The sequence below is a fragment of the Canis lupus genome, chromosome 6 (assembly GCF_048164855.1).
Source record: "Canis lupus baileyi chromosome 6, mCanLup2.hap1, whole genome shotgun sequence".
In the NCBI taxonomy this organism is placed as follows: Eukaryota; Metazoa; Chordata; class Mammalia; order Carnivora; family Canidae; genus Canis; species Canis lupus.
This window is the reverse complement of record NC_132843.1, coordinates 43,691,320-43,714,894: the sequence shown is the minus strand read 5'-3', so window position 1 is coordinate 43,714,894 and position 23,575 is coordinate 43,691,320. Positions and strand designations below refer to the sequence as shown.

Sequence of the window (23,575 nt, the reverse complement as noted above, 5' to 3'; positions counted from 1 at the left end):
GAGTGTTAAAATGTCTTGGCCTCACTATTAAAAACCATGTTGTTGAAGAACATTTGTTGACCTGAAGGGATGTTTATAGTATATTGCTAAGTGAAAGGAGGAGGCTACAGCGGATCCCTGGGTGGCTCAGCGGTTTAGTGCCTGCCTTTGGCCCAGAGTGTGATCCTGGAGACCTGGGATTGAGTCCCGCGTCTGGCTTCCTGCATGGAGCTTGCTTTTCCCTCTACCTGTGTCTCTGCCTCTTTCCCTATGCCTATCATGAATAAATAAAAAATCTTTAACAAAAAAAAAAAGAGAGAGAGAGGAGGCTATATAACTGTTTTTATTATGTATCACTTTTGTTAAAATGCACGGGAAGAAGGCTTGAATAATAAACACCAAAATATTACGTTAGGATTACACACCTCGTTTTTGCCTATTACTTTTATAATCAGACAACACACACACATGACGATGTCATGGCTAGAAACGATTGATCTTTTGTTTAAGTGTCACACATGTGTGCGCAGCACATGGGAAATGATGCCAGGCGAGCGTAGACTTCGCGAGCATAGATTTCACGCAAAATTCATCGTTGTTTTGCGACTCGCAGCAACTTGAATAATTTGTTAGCCTTCATTTCTTAGGCTTCATTTCTAGCTGCTCTTCAGCTTCCGTGTTATGAAGATGTAAAAAGATGCCATTGTGGGCATTAATAGAAAACATAACTGGCCCGCGGGCACAGGCAGAGCACATCACATAATTGTATTTTGGAAAAAAAGAAAAAGGATGAAGGAGATGGCAGTTTTGAGAGGAAATGACAGAAAGGCAGTGACCCAGTTTGGTGGTACATTTCATTGCGGGGGTGGGGGTGGGGGTGGGGGGCTTGCAGGAGGAACGTGTAAACAGAGCTCTCCCGACACCGAGACACCGGGAAGGCCCTCGCCGCTCCTGTGCGCCGGGGCCGCCGGGGCCGCCGGGGCCGCTCAGCCGCTGAGAGGCTCCGGTCCGCGGGCGTCTGCGGTGCGGCCGGGCCAACCGCGCGGGGCGCCCCCGGGGCCGGGGGTCGTGCCCGCCGAGCAGACCCCCCCACCGCGGCTCCCCTGTAGGTGGAAGCGCCGGAGGCCGGAGGGGCCCCGGGCAGGAAGCGCAGTGCCGCGCGCGGGGACCTTTCGGGGCAGGAGGTGGGCGCTGTGCCCTTGGCGCACACGAGCGTGTCACTGCGTCCGTCCTGGGAATGACACGCGGGAACCGCATCTGGGGGGCGGGGGCGCGCACGGGGCTCCGCAGGGCAGCCCCTCGTCTCCTCCCGCCCCCGCCCCCGCCCCCGCCCCCGCCCCGCCACGGCCAACGTGAGGGCAGGTGGCGCTCCGCCGCTCCTCCCGCGCCCCCGCGCCCCCGCGCCCCCGCGCTCCACGTCGCGCCCGCCGCTGCCCCGCCCTCCCGCCGGGGCCTCCCCTCTGCTCCGCGCGGCCGCGGCACCCGACCCCTGCGGCTGCGCGCGCGCGCGCTCGGGCGGGGGCGGGGGGCGGCGCGCGCGCGGCCGGGCCGCCATCTTGGATCCGGGCGCGGCGGCGCGCCTTCGGCCGGCGCGCGCGTGGGGGCTGGGGGGGGCCCCGCGGAGCCCAGGGCGCGAGCGCGCCAGGCCGGGAAGGCGGGGGAGGGGTGGGACGGAGAGGAAGGGAGTGGCTGCGAGCCGGGCTGCCGCAGCCTCTGCTCGCCTCGGCGGCCGCTCCGACCCCTCCTCCTGCGCCTCGTCGGGGAAAGATGCCCTGAGCCCCGGGGCGTGAAGAAGGGGGAGAAGGCGCCGCCCGCGTCCTGTGAATCCGAGCCCCCGCCCGCCCGCCCGCCCTCCCGCGCCAGGGCGTCGGGAGCCTCGGGGCGGCCGAAGCGGGAGAGCGGCTGTCGGCCCGGCGCGGCGCAGGCCCCCGGCCGGAGACCCCCCGCCATGGGGCGGGCGCGGGCGGCGGAGTAGCCGCAGCCCCCGGAGCCGGGGCGAGCGCCGCCGCAGCCTGCGCTCCCGGCCGCGCCGCGCGTCAGGCCCCGGCGGACGCCGCGAGGGCGATGAGGAGTGAGGCGCGGAGTCCGCGGCGGGGACGAGTCGCCGCCGAGCCGTGAGGAGAAAGGAAGCGCGTCCTCCGGGCGGGACCAGGCGGGCGGCGAGCCGAGGGGCTGCCTCGGGGGCCTGGCCGCGACCCGGCCCCCCTCCCGCCGCCGCGCCGCGCCGCGCCGCCGCCGCCGCCCCCTCCCCGCCCGCCGGGGCGCTCTCCCAGCGGCGGGCGGCCGCCTTTGCAGCAGCGCGGAGCCTTTCCCTCCCCCATGTACCTTCTGGGGCTTTCCTCCCTTCCCGTCCTCCTCCTTCCTGGGAAGTGAGCTGCTGATGCGGATCGGACCCGGTTCCTGGACGATGCGGCCGGATTCGTTGCGGGATTGTGTTGCACGAGTTGCGTTTTGAATGAAGGAGAAGAGTTGGGTTTTGTGGTTTTCTTCTTTTCTTTTCTTTTCTTTCTCTTTTTTTTTTTTTTTTTTTAAAAGGCAATCCCGACTGTTGGGTTCGCCGTACTTTTAATTATCATTTTATTTAAACCTACGGCACACGGTTGTGTTCTTCGTTCTAAGATGCGTTAAAGATCTCTCTTACGGTAACTTTCCCCCCTCGTCCCCCCAAATCCATGCCCGGGTGCGGGATCCGAGACGCTCGGGTGAAGTGAGCTTCCTGGCGCGGCGGGGTGTCACCCAGCCCCCGCGGTGCATGACAGTCGGGTGCGGAGCGAGGGGCGGATTGTGCACACCGCGCCTCTGACCACGGAGGCTCTCGGATCCTCGGAGTGCAAACCGCACGGCCCCTGGAAGTGGAAAGCGGCGGCCCCCCGAGCAACCATGTCTGGAGAAGTGCGCTTGAGGCAGTTGGAGCAGTTCATTTTGGACGGGCCGGCGCAGACCAATGGGCAGTGCTTCAGCGTGGAGACGCTGCTGGACATCCTCATCTGCCTTTACGATGAGTGCAACAATTCTCCGCTGCGGAGGGAGAAGAACATTCTTGAATACCTGGAATGGGGTGAGTCTGTGTTTTTCAGCAAGCTCCCTTTGGGTGGGCATTAGGATTTAATTGTTGGCGAGGAGTTCTCGGAGTAAGCTGTCGACCCTGTAATCGGCACACGGAGAGGTAGCTATCGTGTTCGTGTGAACGTGTGTTTATAACAGAGACTTAAATACAGGATGGGTGCCGTCCGTGCATTTAAATGCATGTACAATGAAGAAATAGATACCAGTTATTCCAGACTTTTTTTTTTTTTTTTTTTTTTTAGGTTTTTGGTAGATATTTTCCCCAAGACTAAAACCATGCTGCTCAATGATTGGCTTATTTTAATGTGGAATTCAGGAGGGAGAACTTAAGTTTTTTTTTAGGTCAGCAGTCAGAGATTTTTGAATAATTCTGTGATGAGCAAAATGGATTATTGCTTACAGTTGCCTAACGCATGGCGGAATAACACACATTCAGTGGAAAGGTATTTATTGGTGGAAACATTCCTTCCCAGACTTTGGGAATCACTCTTGAAATGGGAGGAGATAGTAAAATGTCTTACTTAGGTCAATGAGATCTGGAAGGTGGCGTTCGGCCGGGGTTTTATTTCATCTCCATGTGGTGCAAGCAAAGGAAACTACTAAACATGGGCTTTCCAAAAATTGTCATGTTTGTAGAATAGCATGACATAATAGTCAAAAAATTCTGTGATAGTAGTTGGTGGAGAATGTTTGGGAACAGCTCCCACTTGAGGGTTAGATAGATTATAAATCTAAGGCAAACCTAAACCGGTTAGATTTTTGTCCTCACTTCCCTAAATAGAGATGAGCTTTAGAAGACCGCGCTGTAGTGGAATAGATCAGAGATGAGCGCAGTAGGTCCATGTGACCTTCAGGCTGGAAGGCTTGGCTTCAGTTTTGCTTCCCTTGTTAGAGAGAGCACATTCCAGCATCCAGCGGCTGTCTCTGTTGGGAGAACCCGCATCACCACCCGCACCTGTGTTGGTACATTGGCTTTTAGCTAAAGAAGCGTTTTGTATCTTTGGAATACGAATGAATAATTTTAGTTTGTTGGAAAGTGTCCTAAAATGTCTCTGTTCCCAGTAAAGCTCGATTGTCTTGAAGTAAAAGTCAAGTGGTGGTTATTTCATTTATTTATTTATTTGATTAGAAATTTGTTGAAAATTGGTTTTTCAGATAAATCACATTCAAGATGGCCTGTAGGATACCTTTAATTATCTAACTTGCCAGTATCAGAAGTTTTCTAGCAACTTGTCATGAGGTGTTTAAAATGTGTGTGTATTCCTAAGTGTGAATGGGATGATTTTTACAAACAGACTACCAGGCTCATACTAGGAATGTAAGAATTCTAAGTCATCTGCCTCAAGAGTAACACCATTTTGATTGACTTTGGTACTGGTTTTGTATGTCTTTTGTTTTTATGCATAGAGTAAAATATTTTGTAAAGCATACGTCGTTTTACATTTCATGTTTCCTACACTCAGGTTTTTTTTTTTTTTTTAAGTGTTTCTTTTGAAAATTAAAAAAAAGAAGGCTTAGGTACTTTTACAGTTTCAGTTCTTGAATTATGGTTCCATAGCGACACTCTTTGTCAATGATCATGATTGTTGTTAGAATCTCTTCCTTCTCATATACAAAATGATGGGAGAACTCTATGTATCAGTAATAGGTATAATTTTAAAATTATGATAAAAGAGAAAATCCTATCCTCAGTTGCCTTTTGGTTATTAAGAGTTTACATGGTAGTTTTATATAAGAAGGTATTTTGCTGTTTTGCCAGAATAATTTGTGTATGTTTTTCACTAAAGATGTTTTCTTGGATTTTTGTTTTTTACATCTCTATTTAAAAAATTGCTTATGCATATTTAATTTAAGCCAAATAAGTCAAATAAGTATTGGGCCAAATATATTTTATTTTTCTTAATATATTTTAAGTAATTTCAAACCAGGGACTTTGCACAGTTTGTTTTAGTGGTATTCTGCATATATTTTTTTTTATAATGTCTGATATAATGTAACAAAAATGTACAGTCTCCAGTAAATTTGTATTGTTTTTCTCTGTAGTGGAGAAAAAGAGACTAGAATTTTTGAGAAATTTGTACGCTGTGGGGCTAGGCAGTGTTGAGTCAGGCATTTTTAAGTAGGAGGTCTTGAAAGTGGGAGTTATCAACTGCAGAAGTTTGGGTAAGGACTAAGAAAAAGTTAAGAATGGAAAAACTGTCAAAAGATGTATCTTGAGTTGTATTATTTACTATTTTAAAGTTATTTGAGAATTTAGGTTGAGAATCCCAGTCTGTTCTCTCCATTTAAGTATTGAAATAGATCAGCTGTTGTTTTGTGTCTGAATTGATTACTACATTTGGGGAAATGTCCTATGCTATTCTTAGTATCTAACATTATGTAAAAACACAGATGAAGTTTCCAGATAGTGAAATGACCTCAGTTTAATTTCTTAAACATTGCTTTTTTGGTTGGTGTTGGAAATTTATAGGGATTGTTTGTAGGGTTTAAATATGATCATTATGATTTGTGGTAAAAGATAGAATTTTTAGATTGTAAATTTTTAGTTTTAAAAGACCCAATATTTGGGATCCCTGGGTGGTGCAGCGGTTTGGCGCCTGCCTTTGGCCCAAGGCGCGATCCTGGAGACCCGGGATCGAATCCCACATCGGACTCCCGGTGCATGGAGCCTGCTTCTCCCTCTGCCTGTGTCTCTGCCTCCCTCTCTCTCTGTGACTATCATAAATAAATTAAAAAAAAAAAATTAAAAGGCCCAATATTTTCAACAGTAGAGCAGTAGTAGTTAAATACTCTATATTACATGCTATATATTTGTGTTTGGTTGTTTATGTTAATGAACATGCCAGCTCGCTATGCCTTAGTTTTTTGCTGATGATAGGCTACTTTAAAAAATAGAGTCAGCCAAGGTTCTGTCTGCTTTTTGGTTCGTTTCCATCAGTTTCACTTTATTCCTAGTTATGGTCCGTTTCACTTTTATATTGGTATAGTTAATGTTTTGTTCATTACAGTATCATGAGAAGAAAACTGGCATTTCACTCAGATTTGTTTTTGTTTTTGTTTTTGTTTTGAGGGAGGGCAGCATTCCTTGCTCTTGCTGATGGTTGGGGGGAGGTAATAAGTAGAGTTCTAGAGAGGGGGAAGGAATGAAGGCAACTAGCAGTAGAGCAAGGGGATAAGAGTGCCTTAGGCCCATAGGCCCATTATGAAATTTAATAATACATATGTCCCAGTTATATCCAGTAAGATTTGAAAGACTTTTGTGTCTTTGTTTTTTAACTGGTGAAATGATAATGATTTGTATATTTGTTTATAAAATAATAGTTTTGATATCAGTAGTATAACTCTTGAATAAGTTAGAGTTGTGGAAGTAAAAATAACATTTTTTTATAAACTAAGTCGCTAGCAGTGACTAAATGAGTGCATTATTCATTGAATTGGCTACTCTCTATTTTAAAATGAGAAATTGAAATTTTTGGCAGTTCTTTACCAACGTACTTAAAGAATAGATGTAAGATATTGTTACTCAATACAAAAGATGTGTACAGGGATCCCTGGGTGGCGCAGCGGTTTAGCGCCTGCCTTTGGCCCAGGGTGCGATCCTGGAGTCCCGGGATCGAATCCCACATCAGGCTCCCGGTGCATGGAGCCTGCTTCTCCCTCTGCCTATGTCTCTGTCTCTCTCTCTCTCTCTCTCTGTGACTATCATAAATAAATAAAAATTAAAAAAAAAAAAAAAAAAAACAAAAGATGTGTACAAGTCTATCTGTACGTGGATAACTTTTTTGATGCTTTTTGAATCTTGTACTTTGTAATCTTTTGTTTAAAATTATCCTTAATAGTTTTATAGGTTAGTGTATATATCCATAAGATATATCCAAAAGATTAATAATAAACTTATTACTAAAGCACTTCAGTGGGTACTGTGGTTTAAACTTTTCCTTTCATTGGGTAATTTTAAAACTTACATTTTTTTCAGATGTGGGTCAATTAAGTGAGGTGATGATGACTTGATTAGAAGGATCTGAATCTTTTCTAGGACACTTCATTCTACACTTCTGTTGTTTCTTATTAGCTTTACTTTAGGAGAATTTGTCATGTCAAACTATCAAAGTGTTCATTTCATATAATTGATTAAGCTTATTTTTGTGTTAGTCCTTAGGATTGTCATAAATGTCATTGGAAATACAGATTGAGCACTTGTTTCCTTTATCCTAGTCACTTAATATTCTAGTGTAAGAACAACAGTGAGGAAGTATGATTTTTTGACCTAGCACAATGCTGGTACATGGTAGAGGCATACTCGATAAGTGGTGGCTATTACTTAACCATTTCTCTGTTTTCTGTTTCTGTTTTTAATGGAAGTGTAGTTAACAATACAGTGTTGTATTATTTTCAGGTGTGCAAGACAGTGATTCAGCAATTCTGTACATTACTCAGTGCTCATCAAGATAAAACTACTCTTAATCCCTTTTGTCTGAATCACCCATGCCCCCCATCCATCTCCCCTCTGGCAACTATCAGTTTGTTCTGTGTTTCAGAGTCTGTTTATTGTTTGTCTTTGTTTGCCTTTGTTTTGTTTTTTTTAGACTCCACATATGAGTGAAATCATATGGTATTTTGTGTCTCTCTCTTTTAGGAAGAGAATGGGGAGTAAGAATGGGGATATTAGGAATTAACAGTTTTAAGACTTTTAGTAATTTATTTTTCATATGGATATGTAAGGCATACCTTCGCAATGTAAAAACAAATAGCATAATGTTGGCAATTTTATGAAATGTTTCATAATTCCTGGGACTTGATTAGTATTACAGAGTAAGCCCAAGCTATTTTAGGGTAGGGAACCTTACTTGGTACAAATTAATATTTTACTACACTACTCTATAATGGTAGGCAAAAAATTTCTCTGAAATCTTTTCTCCTTTGGTGGACTTATTGCCGCTATGTTGTGTATGTAGCTCGTTGTGTTTCATCCTGTTGGTTTAGATAGATTTAAAAAATCAATTTACTAAGTCCAAGCATTTAAAAAATTAAATAGATCAGAATCGAAAAAATCAAGGACATTGCGTTTTGAAAGAGTATTTTCATGGAAAACTCTTGTGTTTTCCTGTATTTCTGTTGTGGAATGGGATCCTAAAAGTTTGAAACTTCAGTGGAGATGAAGCTAAAATATTTTAACAGCAAAAAGATGATAGATGTAATTCCTTTTTTTCAAAAAGCAGACATGATAAAGTTAGGGACAGACTGAAGAAGTTAATACAGAGGAGTTTAGGTAGGGGCAAGAAACTTGGAAGGGAGGGTTGGAGAATGGGAGAAAGGATGAATGATAAAAATGAGCATGAATATGGTGGTGTCCTGAGTTGCTACTTAAGTCTGTACTGTGAACGGCTATGTTTAATTTATAAGAACTTAGTGAACAGAGAAATTGACTTCATTCCTTTGTAGTGTCTTTGAGTCTTTGATGCTTCATTTCCTTTTCCTTTGACATTTTTCCATTTCTGACTTTGGGCTCTTGGATGTTGGTTTATTGATTGTCAGAGTTGGAAGTTTGTTGAACAAGAGGGATAATCATGTGACCTGTAGACAGACATTGGTATTAGGTTTTTGGTTATATCTTCCCCATTACTCCAGATGAACTCTAGAATAGATGCAAGTGAGAAGGATTTGCTAGTTCCATGGATTTTCTGATCCTTTTACTCCTGAAACTACCAGCGGGAGTGACTTCAAGTTTTCAGAAGCTATGGCCAAGTATTTGCTCAGTTGCTTTTGCTGTATGTTAATGAGTCAAGAAGTTCTTTACATAATGATATTTGTTTTTGAATGACCCATACTGTAATTATAGGTCATCCCAGATATAAGAATGGCTTTTTTTTTTTTTTTGTCATCCTTGTGCAGGGGCCATGCTAATCTTCTTTGTATCATTCCAATTTTAGTATATTTGCTGCTGAAAGCGAGCAGAGAATGCCTTTTTTGTTGTTGTGTCATTGCATACAAAACTCTTTTGTAGATCAAGAGGATTTCTTTCTCTTTTCCACTGATGCCCATCAGAGCACCAGAATCGCTCTTCCTAGCTAGCTGTTCCATACTTTCTTTCTTGTGTCCACTTCCTTTTTCCAGTTAGTACATGGGGAACGGCTAACCCTATATTAGCTAGCCTTCCTATCCCCCTTCTAATGCTTCTTTATCTGCTGCTGTAGGAAAGCAGCACTTTAGCTTTTGTGGTAACAGAAGGCATGAAGACCTGGCTCCCATGGCTCCCCACTTTCCCATCTTGCTGCTTGCCCCTTAATTCTTCCTGCTATGAATTCTTTGCTTCTATTTTGGAATTAGGGCTTCTTTACTCTAGCACCATCCCTAGTTTCAAAATGTGTTTTGGAAACCCAGGGAATATTAATAGGTGCTTTGTGGCTAGGGAGGGGAGGGAGATGTTTATGTGGCTAAAGAAATTTGGGAAACTATTTTAAACAAAATTAAACATCAGAAATACTCCCAGTTATCCTAGAATTTATACAGTTGGTATGAATATAGAACCATCTCTTTTTAGAATATCTGGAAGATGTATGGCAACCAGTGTTCCATGGAACACCCTTTGGGAAATGTACTTTTAGTAGGAGGTCATGGTGAGCCTTGTATCAGGGTCAGAAAGAGATAATTTTGGGAAACTTTGGGGTATTGTGTGGTTTGAGAGAGAATCTAAACCTGAAGAAGTTGTCGTTTACTTAGTGGTTGTGGACTTTTAATTGTCTTCTGTGTGATAGTCATGTGACCTGAGAGAGAAACTTGATCATGGTGGTCTAGCATAAGAGTGATGCGATGCGGATGAACAATTGCATCTAGGAAAAGCACCTTATAAAATACAGTGAAATTAGATATAAAATAATGAACCAGGGCTGTCAACCCTTCTGTCCTTGAAATTACTGAGACTATTTATGGCCTTTTGTGTTTTAATTAAGTTTGCTTTTCAAGTATAGGCATTCACAATAAATACAGAATTCACAATAAATACAGAAATTCTTGCTTTATCTTTTGTAGCTTTAGTTACTATAATTGTTAACACGTTGCAAATTAGGCAATTTTAGAATTCATTAGAGTATTATTGTTTTATCTAAGCTTATAATATATTAGCTAACCTATTGGTTTCAGATTTTTGGTGTCATGTGAAATTTCCCTATTACCTACAACACTGTATGTGAAAGTAAGGGTTTAAGTGTCAACACCTATTTATATGTGGTGTAAAGAAACTAGAAAATACCATCTTTTTATTAAAGAGAAAAACATATATACAGGCACCTTGGAGATACTGAGGGTTTGGTTCTAGACCACCACAATAAAGTGAATATCATAATAAACTGATTCAAATGAATTTTTTGGTTTCCCAGTGCATATAAATATAAAGGTTATGTTTACATAATACTGTGGTCTACTAAGTGGGCAATAGCATTATATCTAAAAAAGGAGATACCTTAATTAAAAAATGGTAGCCATCATCTGAGTTTTCAGGGAGTTGCTATCTTTTTGCTGCTGGAAGGTCTTGCCTCTATGTTGGTGGCTCCTGACTGGTCAGGGTGGTGGGCACTGAAGGTTGGGGTGGCTGTGGCAACTTCTTAAAATAAGACAACAGTGAAGTTCACCTCATTGATGGACTCTTCCTTTCATGAAGGATTTCTCTGTAGCATGTGATGCTGTGATAGCATCGGACCCAGGATAGAACTTCTTTTAGAATTGGAGTCTGTCCTCTCAAACCTTACTGGTGCTTTATCAACTCAGTTTATGGGGGATATTCTGAATCCTTCATTGTCATTTCAAGGAGCTTCACAGCATCTTCAACAGAAGTACATTCCATCTCAAGAAATCACTTTCTTTGCTCATCTGTGAAAGCAACTCTTTATCCATTCAGGTTTTTTTCTTTAAACATATTTTCTTAAAGATTTTATTTATTTATTCACGAGAGAGAGAGAGAGAGAGAGAGAGAGGCAGAGACACAGGCAGAGGGAGAAGCAGGCTCCATGTCAGGAACCTGTCACGGGACTCGATCCCGGGACTCCAGGATCACGCCCTGGGCCAAAGGCAGGCACTAAACCGCTGAGCCACCCAGGGATCCCCCATTCAGGTTTTACCATGAGATTGTGGCTAGCCAGTCCCATTCCCTGGCTCCACTCTTGATTCTAGTTCTCCTGCTCTTTCCACCTCATTTGCAGTGATTTCCTCCCTTTGAACCCCTCAAAATCATCCCTGAGACTTACAATCAGTGTCTTCCAAACCCCTGTCAATGTTGATATTTTGACCTCTTCCCATGAATCACAAATATTCCTAATGGCATCTAGAGTAGATGCAATAGAACAGTGAATCCTTTCCAGGAGGTTTTTTATTTACTTTGCCCAGATCCATCAGAGGAATCACAATCTATGGCTGCTATAGTTTAATGAAGTGTGTTTCTTTAATAATAAGACTTGAAAGTCAAAATTACTTCGTGATCCAAGGGCTGAGAATGGATGTTGTGCTCACAGACATGAAATCTCAATGAGACACTATCTCGTCCATTTCCTTCAGGGCTCTTGGGTGACCAGGTTCATTGTCAGTGAGCAGTAATGTTTTGAAAAAAAATCTTTTTTTTTTTTTGAGCAGTAGGTCTCAACAGTGGGCTTACAATCTTCAGTAAACCGTGTTGTAAACAGATGTGTTGCCACATCTAGGTTTTGTTCCATTTCTGGAGCGCAAGTGGAGTAGATTTAGCATAATTCTTAAGGGTCCTAAGATTTCTGGAATGGCCCATGAGCATTGACTACAACCTAAAGTCACAGCTGCCTTAGCCACTAACAAACAAGAGAGTCCGCCTGTCCTTTGAAAGTTTGAAGCCAGGCATTGGCTCCTCTCTGGCTATGAAAGTCCTAGATGGCATCTTCTTCCAGTGTAAGGCTGTTTGGTCTGCATTGAAATCTGATGGTTAGTGTGGCAACCTTCAAGAATTCTCTTAGCTGGGTTTTCTGGATAATTTGCTGCAGCTTCTACAGCAGCACTTGCTACTTCACCTTCCATTTCTATAGAAGCGACATCTTTCCTTAAACATCATGAACCCCAGTCCTTAGCCAGCTTCAGACTTTTCTTCTGCAACTTCCTCACCTCTCTGAGGCTTCACAAAATTGATGAGAGTCAGGGCCTTGCACTGGATTAGGCTTTGGCCTAAGGGAATGTCATGGCTGTGTGATCTTCTGTCCAGACCACCGGAATTTTCTCCATATGAGCAGTAAGGCTGCTTCGCTTTCTTATCATTCATGTGTTCACTGGAGTAGCACATTTAATTTACTTCAAGAACTTTTTCATTGTGTTCTTAAGTTGGCTGTTTGGTACAAGAGGCCTGGCTTTTGGCCTATCTTGGCTTTCAACACGACTTCCTCACTCAGCTTAATAATTTCTAGTTATTATTTAAGGTGAGAGGAGACTCTTCCTTTTCACTTGAACACTTAGCGGCCATTGTAGGGTTATTCACTGGCCTAATTTCAATATTGTTGCATGTCAGGGAATACGGAGGCTAAGGAGAGGGACAGAGACCGGGCAGTGGCTGGTTGGTGGAATAGTCAGAATGCACACAATGTTTTGGGTAAGTTCTCCATCTTCTACAGGCGTGGTTTGCGGTGTCCCTAAACAGTTTTACTGTCACTGGATCACCATGACAAATACAATTATAATGACAAGTTTGAAATATTGCAAGCATTACCAAAATGTGACATAGAGACACAAAGTAAATGGAACAATGGTGCAGATGGACTTGCTTTATGTAATGCTGCCATATACCTTCAACTTGTGAAAAGAAAAAAGAAAAAACACAGTATCTATGAAGCACAGTAAAATAACAGATCATCAGAAGCTCAGTAGTATAGCCTAACAGTATGTCATGGTGCCTTTGACATTCACCTCATGTCACCTCATCACATAGGCATTTTATCATCTCACGTGGGTCACAAGAAGGGTGAGTGCAGTACAGAGAGAGATTTTGAGAGACTCTGTTCACGTAACTTTTATTACAGTATATTTTTATGATGGTTATATTTTTAGTTACTGTTCATGTCTTACTATTGTAACTTTATAAATAAAGCTTTTCCATAAGTATATATGTATAGGAAAAAACGTAGTGTCTGTAGGGTTCAGTACGATCCGCAGTCTCCACCCGGGATCCTGGAATATATGCATGGATGAGGGAAGACTACTGTAATTGGTGCTGTTTCAGCCCTATGTGAGCAGTTCTGTGATTACCATAAACGTCTCTGGATTTCAGGGTGGCAGATAATAAGATTAGAGGATAGTTCGATTTGATTATTTAAAGATAAATAGCTTATAGAGGGATAAATTAATTAGCTTTTCTTCTCTCCTCTGATACATATTTATTTTTCCCTTCTTTCCCATCAGCATTGTTCTTCTCTCCCCCAATCTAATTATGCTTGAAAGTACTACTTATGCAGATGAAAACAGTCTTTTAAGAATACATGTGAATTAGTTCAGTCATGTGCACTCATTTAACTTTCGGTTTTATTTCAAATTGCTTAAACATCACTGTAGGCTTAATTAGTGAAAAAAAACCCACCTATTTTGTTTGCTCTATTCATAGTGATAAAGCTTAATTAAATTTACTTAGAGTTTCCATGGTGAAGATCTACAAGTGGAATACCTTAACTTGAAATATTCCTGTTCTAAACAAATATATGGGTAAAGAGCAGGAGCTTTGAATTCAGAACGACTCCTTTGATTACTGCCTGAATGATGTGAGCAAGTGACTGAACCTCTCTAAGTCTCTTTTATCATCTGTGAAAAAATGGATGTAATAGTAACAGTTTATTTTGCCAAAAGGTTGAAAGTCGGTTTAGGTTTATTCCTTGTCTGGTGATTTATATTTTCCTGTTTTTTTTTCCCCCCTAGTTTTCTTTTTCTTTTCTTTTCTTTTCTTTTTTTAAAAGATTTTATTTATTCATTTGAGAGACAGAGCATGAATAGGGGAATAGGCAAAGGGAAAGGGAGAAGCAGACTCCCCATTGAGCAAGGAGCCCACATGGGGGTTGATCCCAGGACCCTGTGACCAGGACCTGAGCTGAAGGCAGACGCTTAACTGACTGACCACCCAGGCACCCCTTTCTTCTGGTTTTTTGAGTTTTTGTCTAGTGTAACGATAAAGGAAGAACTAAAATACTATTTTTTGGTTAAGCTTTATTGGAATGTATACTGTATTAATACTAGGAAGCATTTTATCAGTAACAAATATTCATCTTACTAATAAGATTTTATTTAAATTATAGGCATTGGAGATATCTTTCCTTATGTAACTATACAAACAGCGTCTTATTCTTTTTTTTAGGACAAGATATTTTGGCTTAACATCTTGTTATTAACTGAACTGTTTTTAGCAAATATCAAGCCAGTACCCATTCTTTGCATCACTAACAGCAAATACTATTGAATGGCCAGTTATGTTTTGTTTTTATATTTATATAGCTCCAGTCTGCAAGTGAGTGCTAGAGTTCTAGATCTCGACTTAGAAGACGAAAATAATCCTGAAAGGACATTGATGTTTTGTTCACTTAGGACTTTTTGTGGATTAAATATTATGCAGCACCCATAAGTACATGTGTTGTGGTCTAAGTATGAAGAAAATGAACAGTATACACTAGTGTTTCCTAAACTATATATCAAGGGATATAAATGAATGTTCTGGAGAATATGTAAGATTGTGAAATAGTTTTTTTTTTTTTAATTTTTAAAATTTATTTATGATAGAGAGAGAGAGAGAGAGAGAGGCAGAGACACAGGCAGAGGGAGAAGCAGGCTCCATGCACCGGGAGCCCGACGTGGGATTCGATCCCGGGTCTCCAGGATCGCGCCCTGGGCCAAAGGCAGGCGCTAAACCGCTGCGCCACCCAGGGATCCCATTGTGAAATAGTTTTATTGCATCTTGGGATGCTATAAAACACATTATCAGAGTAAAATTTTTTTTTTAAGTTCTGTAGTACAGAAAACTTTTTAACTTTGTTTCACCCAGAATTTGCCTAAGTCACATTAAGATTCCATAGGCAGTGTCAGAGCCTTTGAACTGGTTATGTGACAGAAGGTTGTTACTAAAATCTTCTATCACATAGTGTTTTGAATATTGTCATGATTTACAGCAGACTCCAAAGGTGAAGGATTGAATGACTTGGCCTTTATCCTTTCTCTGCTTAACATTTTTAGCACTTCATTTGCAACACCTAGAAGCCAGTCTGGCAGTCTTTATTAGGTTACTGTGGAGTTCTGCATTGGATGGATGGATGTATTTACAAAGCACAATAACACTTGGTGCATGCCTTTGAGTTTATGTGTGTGGTTCCTGGTGTGCAAAGATGTTCCTGCCTAACCTAATAATTTATATTTTCAATAGAACTTGATCATTTTTTAATCCAGCTACCTCTCTAACCATTGCATTGGTACAGATTTTGAGAGATTGTAGTGGCTGTTGTGAAACAGAACAAAGTTTTCTGCTACAACCAGAATCCCATCCTTAGATATCTGGTTTCCTGGGAGCAGCTAATGCCCCAGGTTGCTTTATTAAAAGCAGTCATGCATTTACTTCTGTTTAAAAAAATATTTGTTTAAAAAAATTAGGAAAAGCTTGCAGTGGCTACAACTCCATTTTAAGACTGTATTGCTAGCTAAGTATGGCCTTGCCCTGACCAAAAATTATAACTAAGAAACATTTAAAACCAGACTGAAAGCTCAGGTATGTGGTCAGGCTGACATACTGGTATGATAACATAAAGCTTCTCCATGCTCCAAGCTTACAAAGATTTTCCTAGAGTTTATGGTTAAAACCACAGTAGTATTTGCAAGTCTAGTGTGATTTCTATTTCTACCTTTTTGCTGTGTGTCTTTGTAACGTGTCACCCTGTTTCTGGCTGATGCATGTGAGGTTACTGTTTTCTCCAGGAGACCATGCTGCTGTGGTACGTTGCATGAGGTTATGATTAAGTGTGAACATTTTTGTTTCTTTAGCCTGTGTTCCTGTAGTACTCTCAATTAAGTATGGGTTATCCCATATTCAACCTCTGTGTATATGTGGCTCAGTTGACTTGCCTGTATGAAACGTATCTAAATGGATTCCATTCCTGGATCTTATCGACCTTTTAATCACACTTTTGTTTCTCCATTAAATGTTAAGTAATCTGTAACCTCATTATTCCATGTGTCCCTAACCCCTAAATATTGTGAATCCTACCCAGGGCTTTGCTTAGTAGATGAGATTTTTAAAAAAAACATGATCCTTTAATCACGTCAACATCCTGCTTAATAGCCTACAATGACTGCTAATAGTTTTTTTTTTTTTTTAAATTTTTTTTAATTTTTATTTATTTATGATAGTCACACACAGAGAGAGAGAGAGAGGCAGAGACACAGGCAGAGGGAGAAGCAGGCTCCATGCACCGAGAGCCCGATGTGGGATTCGATCCCGGGTCTCCAGGATCGCGCCCTGGGCCAAAGGCAGGCGCCAAACCGCTGCGCCACCCAGGGATCCCCTGCTAATAGTTTTCAAAATGACATTTAAACTCCTTAGCATGGCATATGGAATTTTTAATGCTACAGTCTTTGTTTATTTTCCTAATTTTTTTCATAACAAAGAAATAACAAAAAATTGAAACAATGTCAAAACTTACAGAAAAATTCAACTGTAGTGCAGTGTCTTTCCCTCTAACCCACTTGAGAGTTAATTGCCTATTGATTTCCTATCATTCCCAACTATGTTCGTGTGTATTTTCTATATTTTTTTTTTTGCTTAACCATGATGCAACTATTAAAATCAAGGAATTGACACTGATGTGTTACTATCATCATCTTTAGAGCCCATTCAGATTTTGTCAGTTGTGCCGATAATTTTTTTTTTTTTTAGATTTTATTTATTTATTAATGAGAGACACACACGAAGAGGGAGAGAGAGACAGAGACACAGGCAGAGGGAGAAGCAGGCTACATGCAGGGAGCCTGATGTGGGACTCGATCCCAGGTCTCCAAGACCACTCCCCAGGCTGCAGGCGGTGCTGAACTGCTGTGCCACCGGGGCTGCCTGCCGGTAATATTTTTATAGCAAAAGTTCAGAATCACATGTTGCATTTGGATGTCATGTCTTTTAGTATTCATTCGTTCTGGACTAGGTCTTCAGATTTTCCTAAATTTTCATGATTGAGACTTATGAAGATTATTGGCCAGTTATTTTGCAGCATTTGTGGTAACCCTAAATTTGGGTTTATTTCCTCATAATGATAAATCTTTGGCAAGAATATCTCAGAAGTGATCCCATGCAGCCCTTTTATGTGGACGTCCTCTTTGTCTAGTTCAGCCTTCAGCACCCTGCTCTGGTCCACCATGGTTTCTGACGCCACCCGTGCCTGCTTTGATCTTCCCCATCTAATGGCACAGTGTGGAGGTAAAATATGTATGATTGATTGAAACTGTTCCTAACCAGTAGGAACTCTGAGGCCCTAACCTACTCTGTGCTACTGGACTAGTATTGTCTTTTCTCCTCAAAGATTGGGTGATTTTTCTCAGCAAAATAGAGGTTCTCTGGATTGAGTGATAGTAGATGTAGTTTAGAGTGGGCATTTCATACTGAAAATAAGATTAAATAAATGTTTATTTACTTCTCTTTGGCTCCCAGGATACTGGCAACAGGCCTTTATCACAAAGACAGATTAGAAGGGGTGCCTGGGTGGCTCAGTCTGTTAAGTGTCAGACTCTTGATCTCAGCTCAGGTTTTGATCTCAGGGTTGTGAGTTCAAGCCCTGCATTAGGCTCCATCCTGGAGATGGAGCCTACTTAAAAACAACAAAACAAAAAGACATATTAGAAAAGTCTTAAATATCAGGGATCCTTCAGTAGAGGACTGAGGCAGTCACACTACAGTGTGACTGTGCTGTTCAGTGGGCTTCTGAACCTAGGGGTTCAGAGCTTCAGATCATTTTTTCATTTTTCTCATACTGAATATAGGATGAATGAATAGGACACCAAAGATTGCCAGATATCCAACGAAAGCCTCTAATGCATAAGGCATAGCTCCAAACAAGCAAACAAACAGAAGCAACTTACGCAAAACAGACCCTATAGGGAAAACATAACTTCAAAAACAAAACTATTCCTATTCTCAGAGATAAGAGAGAATCATGAAATAAATCAGGATGTCATAAAAGGGAATAAAAGAGAATGAGAAAAGTTCTCTGACATTAAAAATGCGATAGCTAAAATTAAAACCTCAGCAGAAGAGTTGGAAGTAAAGCAGAAAGTTTCTTAGAAAATAGAGCAAAAACTACAAAGAGAAAAGAGGAGATAGAAGAATATTATAAGCTACTTTAAGAGCTCTGAATAATAATCTGAATTATGGGAATTTCAATAGGAGAACAGAGGGGAGGAATTCATCGATGAAATAATTCAAAAAAATATTCCAGAACTGAAGGTTATGAGTTTCTCTATAGAGGGGCCCCACCCAGCACAATGGATGGAAATAAATTCATGTCAAGATTCACAACTAGAACACTGGGGAATTTTCAGAACTTGGGACAAACCACAGAGAAAGAGAACAAAGGATCAGCGATCAGAGAGGCTTTGGACTGCTCAGCAGAGACTAGAAGCTAGAAGACTGTGTTAACGTTTGAAGAAAAGTGGTTTCCAGACTGGAATTTTATACCTAAATTCTAAATCAGGTGTGAGAATGGGTTATGGCTGTCTTTAGACATGCAAGTTTTAAAAAAATTTGTTTTCTGTAATCTGTGGGCTCCTGGTAGGGTAAGCAGCCCACCATCCAGGGTTCCTTAGGACTGAGGAGTTTCTCAATATTTGGGACTTGTGCAAAAACCAGGAAAGTCCTAGGCAGACAGACAAGTTGGTCACCCTAGCCTGAAACTAAACAGGAGAATAAATTAAGATGAGGAAATGCAGGATATAGGAAGCAGGCAGTATAATACAGGGGAGAGAAGAGGGATTTCCATGGATGATGGTGAAGGGAAAACACAGAAGGGCAGCTTTGCACTGAACACTGAGGTCTGTCATCAGTCCAGAGAGAAGAGACTTCTATGCTGATGCGAATGGACATCTTGAGGGGAGATTTGGAAGTCTGGAGAGTCCGGAGTTGCTTAGAAAATGAAACAAATAAGAAAGCAATTATTACATAAAAATTTGAGGAAAGAAAAATAATAATTTACATGGTTATAGTAATGGAAGCACTTGGTATCGATCTAGCCAAAATTATGTTATAACTCTATTGGGAGGATGGTATGGGAAAGGAAAGTTTTATTTAGTAAGGGTGATGGTGCTTATTGGGGCCTGATGTTTTTCTTTTTTTCTTTTTTAAGATCTTATTTGAGTGAGAGGGAGAGTGTATGCGCCCCTGCATGCGTGCAGGGAGAAGGACATAGGGAGAGAGAAAGGGAGAGGATATCAAGCAGACTCTGTGTTGAGTATGGAGCATGGCTCAGGGCTCGACCCCAGACCCTGAGATCAAGACCTGAGCCAAAACCAAGAGTCTGATGCTTAGCTGTTTGAGCCCCCTAGGCGCCCCTGATGTTTTTCTTAAAGTGACAATTGAATCTGTGTTCATGAATAACTAATAAAAATGGAAACTTAAATGGATTTAGTTTTTGCAGAGTTAAAAAGTCCCAATTCCTGTACTCTTTCCTCATGATCTTATCTTCAGACTTTTTTCTAAGTCCTGGAACAGAGGAGCTCAAGATGGAATACAGTAAATAGAGGATTTGGAATTCATCAGGATATTCTTTGAGCAAATCAGTCTTTTTTCTTCTTTAGTGATTATTCTCATAGATGACAATTTATAAAGTCTTTGCCTGTCTGGGGAGGGTGGTTGATTCCTGAAAGAGCTAGGTGGGATAAGTTCTATGTATTTACATTTAATGGTGCACAGATCCTTCAGAGGTTACACAAGCACACACTAGTTCTCCTTGTTGAATTGTACACAGACCATAAGAACTCTAATAGCAAAAAAGACATAATAGCATAAAGACAAAATATATCACACAAGTGATGTAAATGGTGCATGTGATGATCACTTCTGTCACCTAGTAAGCTGCCAGGTACTGGAGAGTGGACATCAGAACTCTTGTCAAGTACACAGCTGTAGAGCAGCTCTGTTGTAGCAGCATTCAACTGCTCCTGGGTCTTCTGAAATCTAATTTGGTCCTTACAAATGCAAAGAAATGCCTCACAGTAAATGAGGTTCTTGTAATGAATTTACCTGTTCACAGAGAAACTGTTTTTGAAATCTAAATAATTGAGCCATCCTTTTCATTTCTGTTTTAGGGCTAAGTTAAGAGAAGTTTGTTTTGCAGTGTTGCTGAGACATAGGCCTAACTGGGAAACTGGTCAAATTTCTGACTGCTCCTGGGTCAGGTTTTCGGGGGATGACTTCATTTTTAATGTGAACTTTAGGGTGCATGTTGAAAAGCACACCTCCAAACAAATTATTACTGAATTATTGCTGTGGTCTGAATGTTAGTGTTGCTCTAAAATTTGTATGTTAAAATCCTAACCCCCACAGATGATGATGGTATTCGGAAGTGAGACCTTTGGGAGGTGCTTAAATCATGAGGCTGGTACCCTCAGCAGTGGAACTAGAACCTTTATGAAAAAGGCCTTGGGAGAGCTTTCAAGCCCTGCCACCATGTGAGGACACAGTGAAATGGTGCCAGCTAGCAACTAGGAGGAGGGTCTTCACTGGAATGCAACTGTGCTGGCGCCTTGATTGTAGACTTTTACCTTGTAGAACTGTAAGAAAATGACGTTTCTGTTGTGTAGGATCTGTCTAGTTTGTGGCATTTTATTACAGCAGCCCAAAGGACTAAAACAATATTTTTCTGATCAGTTTGTTGACTGCTTTTGCTGTCAAGGTCTTTTTGGTTCTGTTTTCCAATTTGTTGGTCATTTATTTTGTTGGTAATTGTGTATTTAAAAAATTCCAAGAAAAAAAATAAGTAAAAAGTTCTGGGGTACCTGACTGACTCAGTAGAGCATATGACTCTTGATCTTGGGGTTGTGAGTTCGAGCCCCACATTCACATTAGGTGTAGAGATTAAGAAGATTTCAGGATTGTGAGATTGAGCCCTGTGTTGGGACCCTCGTTGGGTATGGAGCCTACTTGAGATTCTTTCTCTCTCCTTCTCTGCCCCTCGCCTCCACTCACATTCTCTCTCTCTCAAAATAAATAAATAAAATCTTAAAAAAAAATAAAAACTTCTGTATTTACTCTCACATTTTACCTAAAAGGGAAAAAGAAAACATTAAAAATAGTAAAACCATAAATATTTATATCTTAAATTGGTGATTATTTTTTAATTTCTAGATTTAATGCCTTTACTTGAAATGAAAAGAATTTAAAGTAGATGCTAAGCAGAATGCTTTGAACACAGCATCCACAGTTTAAATAGTTAGTTGGGGTCAGAATAAAGTATTTATGGTAGTCTAGTGTATTTTTGTTTTCAGTAAGATATGTCACTAAAAAAATACAACTTCACCAATCCCATTTAAAGAGACAAAGAAGTAAAAGGAAATGATGTCATGTAACTAGTATTTGGGAATGATAAAGGGATTTTCTCCCCAGCCATGGTGATACTTCCTTTGCAGCAGTGTCTAACTTATATTTCAGTGTCTTACTTATATTTCAGATGATTTTTGTGAAAGTATGTAGTTTGGCAGTTGAAGCCATTTAGATTTTAAATAGCTTTGTTAAGTGTTTATTAACACTAAGATTTTTCAGGTAAAGCCATTTTAACTTTTTTTCCCCTGAAATTGTCTTCTTGTGGCTCAAATTGTATTTGAGTCTGAATTCCCTTTTTTTGAAAATCCAGAAAACAAAGAAATACCAAGGAAATGTTTAGTTCAGTTTACTGTCCTTTCACAGAAGGACTTTCACTTTATTTAAGTGCTTCAGATGATTTATATTTCTTCTACTTTAACGTTCATTTCTGAAGGTCACCAGCCTCCAGAATGGGAAGAGTTGTACGATATCATATGTGATATCCTCGCAGATTGGATATGGAGTTTTGTAGATGACCAATGTATTTTGCCCAGTTTTCACAAATTTTCTTTGGAGTGTTTAGGCTATACAGCCCCAACATACAAATGTCACTATCTAATTTACATGTACTTTTAACCAAATTAGTAAAACTAAATGATTTTCTTTAGGTTACTGCTACAAAAAATGATACAAGGTGGGGCACCTGGGTGGCTCAGTTGATTGAGCATCTGACACTTGATCTCAGCTCAGGTCTTGTTCTCAGGGTTGAGAGTTTAAGCTCTGCCCAGCATGGAGTCTACTTATAATAACAACAAAAAAGATACAAGGTGAGGGAGGGCAATTATAATGGTTGGGTTTCTGGTACTATTTGGTCACAATTTAACTTGTGGTTGTTTTATGTGCATGTGTGTGTGTTGAATGTAATCAGAATGCTCCCTGTTCCCTGTGCCTTGGAACTGTGAATGAATTTGGAATTGTGGTATAATTCTTGGGAGGGAGGGACCCTTGAAAATGCCACCTGCCTGAAATTCTTACCTTCTTACATGTGAGTGTGTATTTGTGTTCAGATGTTTGAAAATAGTTTTCTGTCATTTCCCCAACTTTCTGTCTCCTTTTTTTTCTTTCAAGTTTTTTCTTTTTGTGGTAAAATAGTATAGCAATTTGTCACTGTAACTATTTTTGAGTATATAATTCAATGACATTAATTACAATCCCAGTGCTGTGCAACCGTCACTGCTGCTCTGTTTCTAAAACCGTGTTATCACCCCAAACAAACTTGGTGCCCAAAAGCACTAATTCTGCCTTCTCCCCAAAGCTTCTAGTAACCTTAATCTGCTTTCTTTATAAATTTTCCAATTCTGGATATTTCATAGAAGTGGAATCATACAGTATTTATCCTTTTTATCTGGCTTTTTTCACTTAGCACACTGTTTTCAAGGTTTATTCCGGTTAGTAGCATGAATCAGAATTTCATGTATTTTTAAGGCTGAATAATACACCATTGAATGGATATATACCACATTTTGTTTATCTGTCCATCAGTCAGTGAACATTTGCGTTGTTTGTACCTCTTAGCTATTAAGAATAATGCTGCCCTGAACTTGGTGTGTGTCTATTTGACTTCCTGTTAGAATTCTTTTGAGGGGCACCTAGCTGGCTTGGTCAGTAGACTGTCCAACTCTTGATATCAGGGTCGTGAATTTGAGCTCCACATTGGGCATAGAGATTATGTAAAAAAAAAAATTCTGTTGAGTATGTACCTAGGAGTGAAGTTGCTTGGTCATATGATTTTGAGGAAATGCCAGACTTTTCCAAAGTGGCTGCACCGTTGTGCAGTCCCATCAGCTATGTACTGAGATTTCAGTTTCTCTATCTGCTTGTCAACACGTAGTATTTTTCATTTTTTTCATTATAGCCATCCTAGAATGTGTGAAATGGTAGCTCATAGTTTTAGTTTGCATTTCTTCCATGATAAGTGATGTTGAGCCTCTTTGTGTTTGCATT

General features: G+C 40.9%; 1 protein-coding gene and 1 non-coding gene across 23 annotated transcripts in view; one reads left to right on the top strand and one right to left on the bottom strand.

Annotated features, from left to right (window-relative positions):
- The first annotated feature begins 2,464 nt into the window (after positions 1–2,464).
- Positions 2,465–23,575, top strand: part of CDC42BPA (CDC42 binding protein kinase alpha) — a 306,715-nt gene continuing 285,604 nt past the window's right edge. For 21 of the 22 annotated variants that reach the window (XR_012032812.1, XM_072830231.1, XM_072830229.1 and 18 more), the window contains exon 1: positions 2,465–3,037. Coding sequence is in view for 21 of the 22 variants with exons in the window: in XM_072830231.1 (XP_072686332.1) it covers positions 2,860–3,037 (178 nt within the window). In the remaining variant the exon portion in view is untranslated. The remainder of the gene's footprint in view (positions 3,038–23,575) is intronic. The other variant, XM_072830224.1, reaches the window with a different exon arrangement.
- Positions 8,893–8,996, bottom strand: LOC140636186 (U6 spliceosomal RNA). The gene has a single exon (XR_012033488.1). It is a non-coding gene; the product is annotated as a U6 spliceosomal RNA (small nuclear RNA).